The following is a 15,845-nucleotide window of genomic DNA, read 5'->3' as shown; positions in this document are numbered from 1 at the left end:
TTCGAGGTCCAGGTGATTTAAGCTATGCAAGTGGAATATGTAATTTACAGTCTGCCCCGCAAACATTGTTTTGCATACCGTATTTTAACTTGTTTCATACTTTCAACTTAACTTATAAAGATGATTACTTGGACTTAACATGTCACCTAACATAAATGTATCATAGTTCAAAAGAACTTACCTTAACGTGTCACTTTATCTTCCATTGCTCTAATTGAACTCAGCAACAAACATGAATGCATATGGTGTAACCATAGAAATAACAAACATAAATACATGTGGTGCAATCATAGAATTGTATCAAAATATCATTTCAACATTAATCATGGAATTACGAATTGTCCAGAATCATCAACTTCTCCAAAACTATTCAAATTAGCTCCACAAGAAGAAATTTCATCAAAACAGCCCACTCCAGCAAAGAATTATGAAAATTTAAGATATTATTATCAGTTAAAAAATCGTTTAACGATGTTAATTCGGGATAAGGTTTAAATATAAAGCCCATGAATGCTGGTATCCTTGTACTGGGCTTTCTAGCCCAACTGTTATTTTCAAATTTTAAGAGCTAATCCAATATGCACAAAATATTAAAATAAAACAGAAAACCCTAGCTTCCCCTGTACCGTTTGGGATCTTTCCTTGCAGAAAAGGTGCAACTCCTAACTATTAAGAAATTTGCATTCCCTAAATATCTTCATGGCGAAGAAGGGCAAGGCAAAGTCAGCAAAACTTGAGATAGAAGAGAATGAATCGGGAGCGTGTGATTCAAAGTCATTGATGGTTCTAAGCAGCAGTGAGGACGAGGAAGCCAATGAAGACCTAAGCTTGAAAATTGTTGAGAAAGCAATATTGGTGAAAGCTGCGAGGTTTGATGATAGAAACCATGACGCTTCCGATGACCCAGGCGTTGCTTCTGTGGTGAATTTGACCTCTTCATCTTCACTCGGGGGATCTGGTGTAGCTGGCACCAGCGGTGGAAGTGAAGAGGCGGATTTGAATTTGAAAAGTAAGAAGAGTGTTAAAAGAAGAAAGAAGAAAACGATAGTTGAAAAGGTTAAAAAAAAATTTTGTTGTTTTTTTAGTGATTCTTTTGATCGAATGTACTGCTTGAGAAGTTAATTTTAGTTGAATTTGATATGAAAAATTTATTTGTATCTCCATAGAATTGATGGGATGATGCAAGTTGAGAAATCATAATTTGGTTGAACTTTTAAGATGTTAAAGTGCTATGAATTTAGATAGAAGTTGGAATTTATTATAACTATTTCAAGTTAGTATTCTCATTGCTTGCGTTGCTATGACAATTTGAATTCCAGCTGTCCCGCTTAGTTCTTTGTTCAAACTATGTTCTTGAAGAATTGTTGGGTAAATGTTGAATAAACTGTTTTCTGTCTATTAGGTTAACAAGTTATTGATTTTTGTTCCGTTTTCTTCTCTTAGTTTGTTGCTTGAGATCTTCTTTACAAAGAAAATTTGATCTCTTCTAGTTTCATTCAAAATTATAGCAGGAATTGGCTTTCCCTCCAATTTTATATATATATATATATATATATATATAGAAGGACTGTCATGGATTACAGTTCTTTGGTGATGTCCTAATTTGTGGTGATTATTCACGTTTTAAGTTATGCAAGGAAAAAACAACAACCAAGGGGTGTTAGAGTTGGTGCACCAATGCACTTTTCAATGCACAAGTCAGTATCTTGTAGATAGGCAGGGATATCAAGTATATTGAGAGAATGATGGAAGGGTGAAGAAAGAGACCTTACCTTTGGGGAGGCCATCTTCTCGTTATGTATAGGGTACGAATATTAATATAATCACTGTGTAATTTAAGTGCACAGTTTTCTGCTGGGAAATGCAGCAAAATAATCACACCTCTCTGGTAGTGGACTTGGCTTCAAAAATAGTGTGAAATGGACTTTTACCTATCAACATTGCTTTTATTCTGGTAATGGTTTTCATTGAACTGGTTATGCATTGTTCTTGTTGAATGAGTTGTTGAATAAATGTTGTACTGAATTCAATCTTGTAGCCTGTTATATAGCTAACTTTTCTTATTTAATTTGCAATTTATGAGGATAAATTATTTTTTGTCGTTGCACCAGGTCACCATTACAGGATATGGAGATAAAGCTGCAATGATGGAGAAGGTTGAGATAGTCGAGGAGGCTATTTTGGCTGAGGCTGCAGAGCCTGTTGAATCTCTTCACCGAAATACTGTAGACAAATCTGACAATATTGTGCTCCGAAAGCTTCTTGTGAGTTAAAATATTTTCTTTGATATTTCTTTGATGGATTGGTTTTTAGCATCTCTTTGATATTTCTTATATCAGCGAGGGGCAAGATACTTTGATCCTCCGGATAGTGGTTGGGAAACATGCTATAATTGTGGCGAAGAGGGGCATATGGCAGTGAACTGTAAATCTGCTTCAAAGCGGAAGAAACCATGCTTTCTTTGTGGGAGTTTGGATCATGGTGCTAGACAGTGCTCAAAGGTATGAATTTGTGGATTGATGTGAAACTTATGAGATCATGTACCACATCTTTTAATTTTTAGCTGTCTGTTTCTCTTTTCATAAAAGGCAAATGCATCTATTAGAAGTTACTGCATTTTTTTTCCTGGAAAATGGTTGGTCACACATATTTCCTGCCTCTATAAATTTAGATTCTTGGCAGTTGGCACACTGTTGAAGTGTTGATATTACAATGATGCTTTTTAGTGGTTACGTGGATAGGATACCTCTCAGCTTTCGTTGAGGCTTTAGCCCTTTGAATTGTTTGTAGATCCAAATGGTGGATGCGTCGTTTACCTATCATTTGTTTATGCTTTTCCTCACTATGTTTCACTTCAAATAGAAACTAGAAAGTGGTCCTACCTGTAATTGTTGTTAGTAGCATGTTTTGAATTTTTTATTGGGGTCAGTATTATTAGCATGCTTATAATTTTAATTTTTTGTAGGCACAAGATTGCTTTATCTGCAAAAAAAGTGGTCACCGAGCAAAAGATTGTCCAAACAAACACAATAGTGGGATTAAGTATGGTAATATTTGTTTAAGATGTGGAGCTTCTGGGCATGACATGTTTTCATGCAGGAATGACTATTCCCATGATGATATCAAGGTTTCTTCTTTTTCCCTTCTAGTATTGTTTATTATTATCTTTTCCACTGTTGCTCATTGTGTTTTTTCCTCTCAAATCAGGAGATGCAGTGTTATATCTGCAAGAGTTTTGGCCATTTATGTTGTGTTGACTTTGTTGATACCAAAGCAAGAGAAGTTTCTTGTTACAGATGTGGCCAACTGGGTCATAAAGGGTTGGTGAGTTTACAAGTTATGCTCATATTTTATTAAAATTAATAGAATGTATGTACTGTTTCTGTTACAGGAAGATTGCTTGCTTCTCTGTCCGTGAACTTATTTTCAGGATATTAGAGTTTGATTCTCAATGTCCACTGACCCGTTCCTTTTATCTGGTTCAAATATTATATATTGACATATCCAGTTCTTGTTATTAATGTTCTCATTGTGATCCATTGAATGCTTTGTTCAGCTATTCTATATCTAGTTGTATTTCATTTTCAACAATTTGGTTACCGTCCAAAACGTTGAAAAATGACTTTTACCTCAGTTCATTAATATTCTTCCATTTCTCTTCGCAAGCTAACCGGATTGAGTACGACTTCAAAGTTACCTGGTTGCTAGCACAATTTATTTTATCTGAAGATATCCAGTGTCTGAGCAATAATTTGCATGAACATTCTGGTTCGAATTAGCTATTCCTTCATTCATGTGATCATGTTTGCATTTTGCATATGTTCATTTGTAATAATTGTTAACCGTCAACATGGGAATATTTTTATGCAGTCATGCGGTAGATTACATAGAGAAACAAAGGAGACCACTGATAATAGGTCACCTAGCTTATGCTATAAGTGCGGTGAAGGAGGACACTTTGCACGGGAATGCGCCACTGGTACTCCATCTAGGTCATGCTACAAGTGTGGAGGAGGACACTATGCTCGTGAATGCAGTTCTGCTAAAGTAAGTTTCAGTACAAAATCAAGTGTCAGTTCCATTGTTCATCTATGTTTTTTACATGCTGGACTATCTCTGATTGACTTGTTATGGACAAATGCTATTATTTGTGAAACAGGTTGGTAAAAGAAATCGTGAACCATCCACTCCAAATAGAAGACATCGTCGAGAAAATAAAGAGTACTTGGGGTACAAGTCAGCACCTCATGATCAGGGCAAGATCCGCAAAAGGAAAAAAAATAAGTTCGAAGAAAACGGCTTCAGTACACCACGAAAAGAAAAACAAAGAGGTGGTTGGATTACAGAAGAAGTTGGAGATTTCTCCAACAGGAAGTCGTCATCAAGGAGCCATTGGAGTTCTCCCAAAACGCCACCTGCGGAGAGACGTAAGAAGTCTTCTTCAGTTTCTCGGTCTTCTAAAACAAAGAATTCTCATAGATATTCGGCATCAAGGTTCAGCAATTTTGGCAATGATGAACCAAGTAGGGATTACAATTGGTGGTAGGATATTATATCTTTGGTTCTTTCTTGTTCTCATCTTCTATATATTCGTGGTCATTGAGCGTCATTGTGTGTGTTTGAATATGGAAAAGGAAAAATTACATTATATACGTGCTCGTGCCCAGTTTTAAGTTAAATGTTCACCTGTCATAACTTTTAAATTTGCATGCAAATAGCAAGTTTTTTTTTTAATCTTTTTATTTAAGCAGCATTTGGATTTAATTGGGCTGTCATTTGACCCATTTCCCTCCAGCGAGCTTCCGTTGCTGTGGATGACTATTTATCAAATTCATGCAGTAGAGCAAGATTCAATTCCACAAAATCCTACTAATTTTTTCATCGATCAAAACATGTATCGAGGAACAATAACTCGACGCTAACATAACAAATGTATGAAACTATTAAAAAATGTTTTCGGAGGGAAAAGATAGAATAATGAAAATGGAAAAATGAAGTCCATATCACCAAAACATATACATCACTCTGTAAACTGTAATACTCAATTTAGGAGGACCAAAATAAGAATAAATCAAAATTTTTGAGATTAAATTGAATATTTTTAAAATCAAGTAATCAAAATGGGAATGAAATTAAAACTTAGTGATCAAAATAAGAGTGGATTAAAGTTGGGTGGTGAAATTCTAATGTACATAAATAGTCTTTATTCATTATTCACGCTTTCACATAAGCACTTGCAGCGGCAGTTGGTGTTTCTCGTATAAGCTAAAACCCTTCCTTAATCTACTTCATCTAAGATCTTCGACGAAACACTCTGATCAGATCAGTCAATCTTCCAAATCAAAGTTTCCAGGTCAGTCTCTGATTATTTATTTGAATTATTTTTATTTACTTTTTTTTTTCTCTCATGAAAAAAACTTGTGTGTCGTCTAAAAGATAAATGTGTTCGTTGAAATGCCTATAAGAAAGTTTTAATTTTCTTTCTTCAAATTTTGTCAGAAGTTATTTAGTTGAATCATTATTTTTTATATTTGCACATCATTCAAATAATTAAACATTTCTCATTTTTATTATTTGAAACTTATCGAGACATTCATTCACTACTTGCTGAGTTTTTTAACGGAGCAGCTATGATGTTCAAGAATCACATAATTGATTTTAGGTTGTTCTATATTAAGATTTTTCTTTACTTTCTCACTATTTCACTATAGGAACTACTCATTCATATTAAAAAAAATGATGTTTTATTGACAAATGATAGTATTGAAAGATGATCAAAGTAATTACAGACGCCCACGAGTTTCAAAAAATCAGAAAAGCGGGAATGAAGGAGAAGAGTGATGAGGATTACGTAGATTCTAGTTGTACCAAATTACCTGTTTTTTAGAATATAGTTTAATATTACCCTGTTTGTATTAATAAGATCTTTGGGTCAACAGAAAATAATATCAAAGTCAACAGAAATGACACTTATGATCTTAAGAATATGAGCTTGATGAATACAAGAATCGTATCACTAACTCTATGATTATTACCATCCTTTGATAGCATCTTTTGTTTATATCATAATATGAGCTTAAAGGCAAAGGGTGTTCGACGAAATGTCTATGAGAAAATTTTACTTTTTTCGTTCTTAGGATTTTGTCAGAATGAAGAAGGGATTGATATGGGCAACAGCCGACGACTTAGCGAGAAACCGAGGGAAAGTAATCTCGTTGTACCGAGAAATACTTCGGAGCCTGAACTCGCCTAAACTGGAACTGAATTTAGCAGCGAGGTTGGCGAAGAAAGCAGAGGCGCGCGCCATCTTTATGCTGGGTTCTGAAGAGCGCTCGGTTCATAACATTGAAGACCTCATCGAGGCAGCTGAATACTCTCTCACGCTTTTGAAACAAGGCAAAATCCCCAAACTCGTTCAATAAAATCTTCTTTTGTTCTTTGAACTTGAAAATAAAAATAGAGTTTTTGTTAGCAAATGTAATAAGCAGTAACTAAAATAAAATAAAAACTGAATATTTGGCAGTGGACTTGGTCTTGGTTACTAACTCCATTTGAATTTCTTTTGATTTTCTTTTTGATAAAATCTAAGGCAAATAAAATAACGTCTGTTCAAAGATTCTTAATCATTTAACAACAAAAGTTCGTGCTTGAACTCGAGACCTCAAAAGATAACAATAAATCTCTTAACCATTTGGTTTTGTTTTAATTTTGGTTAATGTTCAATATTAAAATTTGTTTTATTTATATGGATAACCGAATAGGTTCTAGATAAGAATTTAATAAATCTAAATACTTAATAGACTTAAATATATTTAAATGTTAATATTCAAAGAGCAATTGAATTCGGATCTGGAATTAGTTAAATGGATTCGGACCTATTGGCTGCCTACTTAATAGATTAAAATTATTAATTTGTAGATTAAATCAGCCTGGGGTAAGTTCATTAAATCATTAAATTTGTAGATTAAAATTATTTGTTAATAGAATGTCAATAGAGTAAAAAGTAAATAAAAAGTAGAATATATTCATCTTACGGTTTATGATTAGAATTTATAATTATTCATTTTAATAATGTTTTCAAGAATTATATTACAAAGTACCATCTTTAAAAAAAATAATGTTTTCAAGAATCGATCATAGATTTTCGTATTGAGAATATGAATATATAATTTATTTTTCTATTGTGCCGACCCTTATAATGAATTACATTAGAAGTAGGGATTCATTAATTGATCAAATGATCAATAATATTTATATTATGTTACCTTATATAAGTTCAAATCCATATATTTATCTTGAAAATATAATACCATTCTATTTAATAAAATAAATTACATTAGGAGTAAGATAAATTCAATTTTTTAATCTTGGCTTAATCTGATTGCTGATAAAGGAAACAAACTTATAGAAGTTGACAATTAGTTAAAACTTTAAATCCGATATATTTAATAATCCAAAAGATACGAGGAGCAGGCATCATTACATCAACTCGCGGTTGTTCCACGCCGCCAAGGAACAAAATCAGATTCCAACCAATGAAAGGAAGCCACGTGTAGTTTCAAAGATATTTGAAAAAATCTTTCATAAAGGCAACGTTATAATAAAACACATGGGATTGACGACTGTTAGAGCAGTCTTCTGTTATTTTCCATCTTGCAAAATTTCTCCATAGAAATCCTTCCTTTCTCTCCCTTGCAAAAGAAGACATTAGATATATTTTTACAGGTTTGTATTTCCTTTTCCTCGAGTTTGTTTGGTTGTCAAGAGACTTTAAGTTAACCTCAATTTGTTTTCTAGTTTCTTTCCCATGCATACTCGATTACTCGTTACTACCGTCTTCTTTGTAAAAGTGGGAACTGTTTGGTTCCAAAGAAACTGGAAAGAAAAACAAAAATCGAAAGAATGGAAAAGATTTTCTTGATGCTTTGGATTCTTTACGAAGTAAAAAAAAACAATGGTTTTTTTTCTTACGTACAATGTGTGATCATAAACTCACCACCAACAAGTTTGGGATTTCTCTCTTCCCGTTTCATGTTTTTAAAAACCCCTCCAACATTTTTTTTCTTCAAAATTATTGCACTTATTTGCTCTTTTTATTATATTTTTTTCCCTCTTTCTAGTTGTTATTACATAAACACTTCCTCTTGTTTAATTCAACTTTTTCTTTATGGGTTTGTTTGGTTACCAAGAAACTGATAAAGAAAAGTAACATAGGATTTACAGAAACCAGTTGACATTTTCCTTCGCGATCGTTTTCTCTTTGTTTCTATTTTCCTTGGTTATTTAATTGGTTATCTGGTTTTTTCATATATTTTTTTCTTTTTGGACAGTGAAAGTAAGAAATTATCTTCGCAAGTTAATTAAGAAAAATGGGTTATCAAATAAAAAGGGAGATCAATTCAAATAAGCTTAATTCATCTGAAAGAAGAAAGCGAGCCAAAACTAGTTTGTCAACTGCCCGAACAAATAATCTATCTTTAATGAAAGGAGAGACCAATGCCATGTCAAACCCTAAAATTATGGAGAAATACAAGTTGAGTACTGAGCTTGAATGGGTTGATCAAACTCCTGAATGCCCAGTATTTCATCCATCAATGGAGGAATTCAAAGACCCCTTGGCTTTTCTGCAAACCATCTCTCAACAAGCTTCAAAATATGGTAAATACAAACACGCACACACACACACATATATATATATATTGTTTGTTTTGAGATCATATGTTGAAAAATGAGAATCTGGAACAATATATTACAGGAATTTGTAAGATTGTATCGCCATGGAAGGCTTCGGTTCCAGCTTCTGACGTACTGATGAAGGAGCAAAGAGGGTTTGAGTTTAAAGCTTACGTTCAACACTTGCGGCTTCATCAATGGAATCTCAATGACATGCCTAACTTCCTCATCACAGAGAGGTTTCTTTAATTAATTTGCACAATCCATAATTAACAACATTAAGTCTCACATTATTAAACTAGAGTTTGATAAGTTGTAGTATATATGTATTTCAGCACATATAATTACAGTAGTTTTGAGAAGATGGCGAATAAGGCATTTGCTAAAAGGTTTCCTGATCAGTCCACTGGCCTGTCTCCCGTTTATTTGGAAAAGCAATTTTGGCTTGAAATGGCTCGTGGCACTGCAACAGTCGAGTATGGTGTCAATATTGATGGCTCTGCCTTTTCTTCTGATCCCAATGACCAGCTTGGCCAAAGCAATGGCAATTTAAAGGTATTTTCTTTGGAATCATATGTGTATCCGTCTATCTGTTTTAACAGTCTAAACAAAAACTAATCTTGTTTCAATCCCTTCTCAAATCCCAGACTTTCCAGCAGTTGCCCAACTGCAGTTTGCGGCTGCTTGATTATCAAATACCGGTAAATAATGCTGATCGTTGTTTCTTACTTTCTGTTTGCTGAATTCATCTTTAATTATTTTTCTAATGAAAACTTTAACTGAATTCAGGGAATAACCTTTCCCATGCTTTACATTGGAATGCTATTTAGTACATTTGCATGGCATGTTGAAGATCACTACTTATACAGGTAAATTTACCTCAACTCCATTCTTTTTGTGTTATAATATCTCTTTACATATACACTTTGCTTTGCAGCATTAATTATCATCATTCTGGTGCACCCAAAACTTGGTACGGTGTTCCCGGTCACGCGGCTTCCGGGTTCGAGACGGTGGTTCGGGATTACATTTACGATCCTGACATCTTGTCGCATATCTGTGAAGACGGTGCTTCCGCAGTGTTAGCAGAGAAAACAACCATGTTCCCTCCAAACATTTTGCTGCAGCATAATGTGCCTGTTTACAAGGCTGTGCAGAAGCCAGGAGAGTATGTTATCACCTTTCCTAGAGCATACCATGCCGGATTCAGTCAAGGTAAATAAATTGCCTCATCATCTTTTAAATGATTCTTAGCTTTCTTAATTACTTGCGTACGATTTCTAGGCTGCAATTGTGGTGAGGCGGTGAACTTTGCGATCGGCGAATGGTTTCCGTGGGGAGCAGTGGCCGGCCAAGTTTATGCACATCTTTGCAAGATGGCGATCCTTCCTTACGAGGAACTACTATGCAAAGAAGCGATCATTTTATCCGAATCTTCGAATCATCGATGTTTGGATCATCCTGCATTTGTAGAACCGAGCTCTCAATCTTCTGTCAGGAGATCATTTGTGAGGCATATTGAATCTCTTAACACTGCTCTTCGGCACTTGCATGATTCAATGCCACGGATCACTTATTCGTCGGTTTCTCAAGGAACCATCATTTGTCAACTCTGCAAACGAGATTGCTACTTGACATTCCTCGAGTGTGATAAATGCTTCCACCATACATGTGTTTTTCATGGTAAGTATTCACAATTACACTATCAGTTTTGTATGATATATCTATGGAAATGGGCTGATTGATTTATCTTGCCGGTTCTGGTGCAGCGGTTGATTCACTTCGCTGCTCATGTTCGGGGAAGCTAATTGTTTATATAGACGAGGGCATCTGGAAAGCGGTGGATGCATACCGAGTGTTTGAAGAAAGTTCAGAGCGGGGAATTGAACAAGAATTATGTTTGTATCCACTGTCAAATATATCCTCTTGTATTAAACATGGAAAGGCTCGATTTTGGCGCAAGGTAAAATTATGTTCATTTACATGTGATTTCTGCATTTTGTTTTATATTTATATCATCTAATCCCACATTTTGTTAATGAAATAACAGGTCAATAAGAGAGAGAGCCTACCATGAAACCATCCTATCATGCTCATCATTTGCTAATGGCAACAGCACCATATTCAGAAGGCAATGCACATGACAATGGCCTTTTCTGCTTTTGCTAACATAGGGCATTTTTGCAACATTCAACGGCACAATACGTATATGTAGAGGGATCAGATGACATGAATTGTCAACTCTGTATTTTTGTTCTGGCGTAAAGACAACGTTTGATATTTTTTTTATTGAAAACTATAATGAGACAACTATTAGATTAACTTACGACATTTATTTATATATTGAATCCACCCGATATTTTTTCTAATATTTTAAATTAATTTGAATTCGTTATTGTTCCCACAATAATAATTAATTAGGGATGTTTAGTTAATATTATTCAAGGATATTATAATATAACAAACATGGAGATTATGATAATAATAAATTCAATAATCAAAATATTATGATAGGTTTAGGGTATTATCGCTAACGATGAGTTATAGTCAGAAAATTAAATTGAATAAAATAAAAATTAAGGGATTAAACTAAAAAAAAGAAGATAAAATTTGGTGTCAAAAAGAATAATTACAATTACATAGGAATTCTATACATATATACGAGCATGATCACGAGGTTTAAATTTAATTGAAAATGAACTTAAAACAAAGTAGAAACTGAAGAAATAATAAAATTATGTATTATACCCAATATTATTGATATTATATACTAAAGAATCATGTTCATGAATAAATTATAGGGTAAACTACACAAATTGTTTCTGATTATAGGAAGTTGCTTTGTTAAATCCCTCTACTATTAAAAGTTACAAAATTATCTCCCAACTATAGGAAATTGCTTTGTCGAGTTCATCAACTATAAAAAGTTATAAAATAGTCACCCAACTATTCATTGTATTTCATACTCGTCCTTTTTAGTTAAAAATAATGACATTCTTAGCTGAACATTAATATGCTGACTGAGATATGATAAAATATGATCTTATAATCTCAAACAACTATTATATCTCAATCAACATGTTAACGTCCAACTTATACAATCATTATTTTTTAACAGAAAAAAGACAAGTTTGGAGCATAATAAATAATTGAGTCATCATCTTGTAACTTTTAATTGTCGATGAACTCAACAAAACAATTTCTTATATTTGATTATCATTTTATAACTTTTAATAGTTAAGGGATTCAACAAAACATTATCCTATAGTCGGGAGACTATTTATATACTTTACCCTAAATTATATTGTGTATATATCTTTACAACATTAAATTATAAAAATTTGTTTTATAACAGGAAAAAAAAAAGCACAAATAATAAATAATTAGTCAAAATCTGAATTGAAGAGACGAGGAGCAATGGCGTGACTATAGAGAATTAGAGGTGAATGTTTTGACCATCCACATAAGAGCGGAGTGGGAATGGAAAAGCAACTAGCTCCATTGCCATCAATATAACAAAACAATGTGTGGACAAGCTATCCTGCATTCAACTAGAAAGCAGATTTCAGATGACCTGGATCTTTGGAACTGGTATGTACCGTCTTTTGCGAATTAAAGGATTAAACCTTGTTCTGATTAGGGCTTGGGAGGTTGTTCGACTGCAGCAGGTTCAACAGCTTTGAGAGATATCTCTGCATTTCCCCCCTCTGGTTTTTGACCTTGTTCTGATAAGGGCTTGGACAGTTGCTCCACTGTAGCATGTTCAGCTGCCATGGGAGATCCACGTTCATTAACTTGTGAATTTTCTCCCTCTGTTTTTTGAACTTGCTCCTCCGCCAAAACCTTTTCTCTAGTCTTCTGCCCCACCTCTTCAGCGGCCTTAGCAACCCTGTTGTAAGCGCCCATGGCCCACGTGGCTCCGCTTAAAACATAGGGGTTCTTCATGATGGCAGAACCAGCAGTGCTCACTTTCTGCTCAGCAACCGTCAATGCGGACCTGGTCTTCTCGGAAACCTGGTACTTCTGGTCCATTTCCTTGGCTTTTTCATTCAGAATGATTGTGCCAGCATTAAGTTTCTCAGTGAAACCAATCTTCTGGTCCAGAGAAGCAACTTTGGCAGTGGCAGTTGATGTGAACTGATGCTTCTCATCAAAGGCCTTTGCTTTGCCCACTGCATCTTTGCCAAGAATAAATCCCTTGGCTAGCATGGTGCTTACAACATCCTCCGCTTTCTGGACAGCTGATTCTGCATTTTCAGAATCTTGGTTTTCTGTTGCCTGAGGTTATCGGATAATTCATTCATGTTAAAATCATCATTTAGTGTTTGAAGTCAAAGCAGAGAACCATAGATTACAACATTACAGGTATTGCAGAGGCAGGTAGCTTGTAATCAGGAGCCAACTCAATGGTAACTGACTGATCAATGATTGTTGCCCCCTTGAAAAAAAAACCATGTGAGCTGAACTCATAAGAATGAAATCTAAAAATTTAAAAGTTAAAAGTTAAATAAGTTATTTCTACACAATCAACCAACAATAGCCTTTAGAGGAAAGGATTCCTTCCTGAAGAAACCGAACTTTGAAGCATTACCAATTAACAATAAAATGATCATCTGAATTCGTAAGAAAAAGAGTAAACATGGGAAGAACAATTTGGTGTTTAAAAATCAAGTCAAGTTTATCTCGCTATAAAAGATAATGGTTCTAACCAACAACAAAAGAAAAGGGAAACGAAGATAAACACAACTTGAAACCAATATATTGGCCTAAAACACATATTTGCACATTGAAGAACTAAATGCAAGCTATATCAGAAAAACCACATTATTCCAAACGGCCAACCTCCAACATGAAAGTTATTTTACGAAATCAAGTAAACAAAAAACTAATCATTTCATTCTACCAAAATAAAAAACTCCAACACTGTGACGCATGAGGGAGAGTGGATGAAATCATGAAAACAATTAACATAATCAATAAAGTAAAGCTTAAAAGAAACGAGATAGGTGCATACTGAAAGAAGAACAGCAGTCTCTGCTCCCTGTGAATCCTTGAAAGTAACATATGCAACTTGAGATCGTTCATTATCTCTAAAAGAAAATAGATAAATGAAAGCAATAAGAAACTTAGACCAGATAACATTTACAAAATTTCAGAACAATATATACTGTTAAAAATTTGTGTCAGAAGACTGGAGAATTAGTTTCAATAGTTTTCACCTATTTTCTTTGTATCCCATGCTAAAATTACTTGGACTTGAGTGTGAGTCCATGTGGATATTTTATGTCCAACAAATGCACGTTCAAAATTTTAAAACTTTTCATGCATTTAGAGGATCTTTTGACGGTCAGTTGGAGGGTCTTATACCCATACCGATGTCGCGATATGCATCACAAGTATTGGATACAAATACTTCAAGAAAAAAAAATGAAGAGTTGGAACAACATAGTCCCATACAGTAGAAAGGAGCATATGCAAATAAAAAAGAAACATTAAATATCTTGGTCATAGCTAACCTTTGCATTTCAACATGTACAATTTCACCAGAGAAAACAAAGAACTCGTTAATATCTTGCTCAGATGCAGCCAAGGAAACATTGAGCACTTTCACAGATCGGATCTGTTCAAATAAAAAAAAATAACAACTTATAAATAAACCCCTATAAGGCTAAAAATGATAAAGCACCTTCTACCCCCCATTATTACGTGCATTTATAAGCAAACATCCCACATCCTCTTAGCAAAATGCAATTTACATTATGTTTCAAACTAATAGAAAGTTAATAACTTAGATATGAATCTGAGGCGTTCTCATCAAAACATACAGATAATTTAATATCACAATCAAGTTAGGGAAGGCGTAATAATTTTAAATCAGAGCGAGCTACATTCTGCAATTTTTTTGAACTTTTAAGGAAAGCATTTAATTAAGCATCTTTTATTTGCCCTGATAAACTTCAAGTCTTCAACTAGCACACAAAATAGTTATGCATGCACCAATGGATCGATGTATAGTTTACAATACATAACACAGAAAATGCATAAGAAATTGCTAAGAAATGCAGAATACTAAACATAGATTAGATTATATCGTTAGGTAAATGAGAGTTTAAATAATTAAAATACTTGCACAATATCTTTAATTTTAAACTGAAAATGAAAAGAAAAACAAACAGATGCATAATAATTACAGAATACTAACATTAGATTAAATTAGATCCTTAACCTTGAATAATTAAAAAGAACTATAAATTCTCCTTCGTTTCCCGATGAAATTAATTGGAAAGGTTACAAACTAAATTAACGATACTAACATCAAAACAAGAATAACATAGATTCTGAAGCTGAAATTGAATAGGAAAATAAAAAAAATTATTTTCGTAAATTTTCCTTTTGAGCAAACAAGATATTGGAAAAATAAAGGAGAAAAAGTACTAACCTCCATGAAGTTCCGGTTTATGGCGGAAGAGATCAAATATTTTTCTTCCCCGGAAAATAAATTTTTGTTGTTGTTTTTCTTTTTCTCTTCCTTTCAATAAAATTTAAAGCAAATGGGAAATTTTCATTGAGGGAGAAATTATGGCGTGAATTAAGTTACGGGGTGGAGGTGGACAATAAATATTCTCTGCACATATCTTTAATATACATCTTTAATTGAGGGAGAAATTGTGGCGTTTCGAAGCAGTATTGAGGGTATTTTCGGGATATTCGTACAATTTATTGTATGTTTAAGTAGAATTGGTTGTAGATGATTTGGAGTGGTGGGGGCGTGCGGCGCGTAGCTCAATCAATCAATTTTCTGTCTGAAATTGAAATTGTTTTTATAGTTTTAATTTCCAATTTTAGGTTACTGTGACCAAAATAGCTAGTCTTTGAATGGGTGAAAGACGATTAATGCGACGCATTTAAATGGCTTTTCTACCTCCGGGGGGAGGATTAACCTTGATTAATTATGCTGTCTAATCTTTTCTGTATTAATTACGATGTAAATTATAGAAGTTGTTACTTTTATTTGATATTTATATATCTTTTCTAATCAAATTAAAAAAAATAAATTTTAAGTTATCTATATTATTATTTTATTAAGTCTGAGTCATTCAAACATTAATTGTCGTTAGTGTGATGATATAAAATATTGATAAAATATTTAATTTTTATTTTAATTCTTAAAT

At 33.7% G+C, this 15,845-nt stretch overlaps 4 protein-coding genes across 5 annotated transcripts; 3 read left to right on the top strand and 1 right to left on the bottom strand.

Moving 5' to 3' along the window:
- Positions 1 to 612: 612 nt before the first annotated feature.
- LOC120113898 (protein AIR1-like) lies at positions 613 to 4,588 on the top strand. 2 transcript variants are annotated; one of them, XM_039134953.1, is made up of 7 exons: positions 613 to 1,056; positions 2,112 to 2,264; positions 2,340 to 2,501; positions 2,966 to 3,127; positions 3,208 to 3,324; positions 3,871 to 4,071; positions 4,160 to 4,588. In XM_039134953.1, the coding sequence occupies exons 1-7, from the start codon at positions 700 to 702 to the stop codon at positions 4,544 to 4,546; spliced, it is 1,539 nt and encodes a 512-aa protein (XP_038990884.1). In that variant the 5' UTR covers positions 613 to 699; the 3' UTR covers positions 4,547 to 4,588. The 2 variants fall into 2 exon arrangements, with proteins under 2 accessions (XP_038990884.1, XP_038990885.1); XM_039134954.1 differs by having other exon boundaries at positions 700 to 1,056; positions 3,871 to 4,047; positions 4,160 to 4,586.
- A 668-nt stretch (positions 4,589 to 5,256) lies between these two features.
- LOC120113896 lies at positions 5,257 to 6,422 on the top strand. Its single transcript, XM_039134952.1, has 2 exons — positions 5,257 to 5,357; positions 6,149 to 6,422. The coding sequence occupies exon 2, from the start codon at positions 6,150 to 6,152 to the stop codon at positions 6,420 to 6,422; it is 273 nt and encodes a 90-aa protein (XP_038990883.1). The 5' UTR covers positions 5,257 to 5,357; position 6,149.
- A 1,916-nt stretch (positions 6,423 to 8,338) lies between these two features.
- Positions 8,339 to 10,888, top strand: LOC120113703 (lysine-specific demethylase JMJ706-like). Its single transcript, XM_039134766.1, has 9 exons — positions 8,339 to 8,658; positions 8,756 to 8,912; positions 9,009 to 9,228; positions 9,321 to 9,374; positions 9,463 to 9,542; positions 9,611 to 9,888; positions 9,958 to 10,356; positions 10,443 to 10,636; positions 10,790 to 10,888. The coding sequence occupies exons 1-9, from the start codon at positions 8,370 to 8,372 to the stop codon at positions 10,886 to 10,888; spliced, it is 1,770 nt and encodes a 589-aa protein (XP_038990697.1). The 5' UTR covers positions 8,339 to 8,369.
- Positions 10,889 to 12,060: 1,172 nt separating this feature from the next.
- Positions 12,061 to 15,271, bottom strand: LOC120113894 (binding partner of ACD11 1-like). Its single transcript, XM_039134950.1, has 5 exons — positions 15,113 to 15,271; positions 14,190 to 14,293; positions 13,688 to 13,763; positions 13,037 to 13,111; positions 12,061 to 12,951 (listed from the first exon to the last, which is right to left on the bottom strand). The coding sequence occupies exons 1-5, from the start codon at positions 15,116 to 15,118 to the stop codon at positions 12,310 to 12,312; spliced, it is 903 nt and encodes a 300-aa protein (XP_038990881.1). The 5' UTR covers positions 15,119 to 15,271; the 3' UTR covers positions 12,061 to 12,309.
- Positions 15,272 to 15,845: the final 574 nt, after the last annotated feature.

Source organism: Hibiscus syriacus, unplaced genomic scaffold (genome assembly GCF_006381635.1).
Source record: "Hibiscus syriacus cultivar Baekdansim isolate YM2019G1 unplaced genomic scaffold, ASM638163v2 tig00110213_pilon, whole genome shotgun sequence".
Taxonomy (NCBI): Eukaryota; Viridiplantae; Streptophyta; class Magnoliopsida; order Malvales; family Malvaceae; genus Hibiscus; species Hibiscus syriacus.
Note: the sequence above shows the minus strand (reverse complement) of the source record. Positions and strands in the feature narration are given on the sequence as shown.

Coding starts and splice junctions, on each gene's coding strand:
- LOC120113898 (XM_039134953.1), top strand. CDS start 700: ATGGCGAAGAAGGGCAAGGCAAAGTCAGCAAAACTTGAGATAGAAGAG. Junction 2,265..2,339: donor TTGTGCTCCGAAAGCTTCTT/GTGAGTTAAAAT, acceptor TTCTTATATCAG/CGAGGGGCAAGATACTTTGA. Junction 4,072..4,159: donor GTTTCAGTACAAAATCAAGT/GTCAGTTCCATT, acceptor TTTGTGAAACAG/GTTGGTAAAAGAAATCGTGA.
- LOC120113896 (XM_039134952.1), top strand. CDS start 6,150: ATGAAGAAGGGATTGATATGGGCAACAGCCGACGACTTAGCGAGAAAC.
- LOC120113703 (XM_039134766.1), top strand. CDS start 8,370: ATGGGTTATCAAATAAAAAGGGAGATCAATTCAAATAAGCTTAATTCA. Junction 8,659..8,755: donor TCAACAAGCTTCAAAATATG/GTAAATACAAAC, acceptor AATATATTACAG/GAATTTGTAAGATTGTATCG. Junction 9,543..9,610: donor GAAGATCACTACTTATACAG/GTAAATTTACCT, acceptor TTTGCTTTGCAG/CATTAATTATCATCATTCTG.
- LOC120113894 (XM_039134950.1), bottom strand. Junction 13,764..14,189: donor GTACATGTTGAAATGCAAAG/GTTAGCTATGAC, acceptor ATTTTCTTTTAG/AGATAATGAACGATCTCAAG. Junction 13,112..13,687: donor AGACTGCTGTTCTTCTTTCA/GTATGCACCTAT, acceptor TTTTTTTTCAAG/GGGGCAACAATCATTGATCA.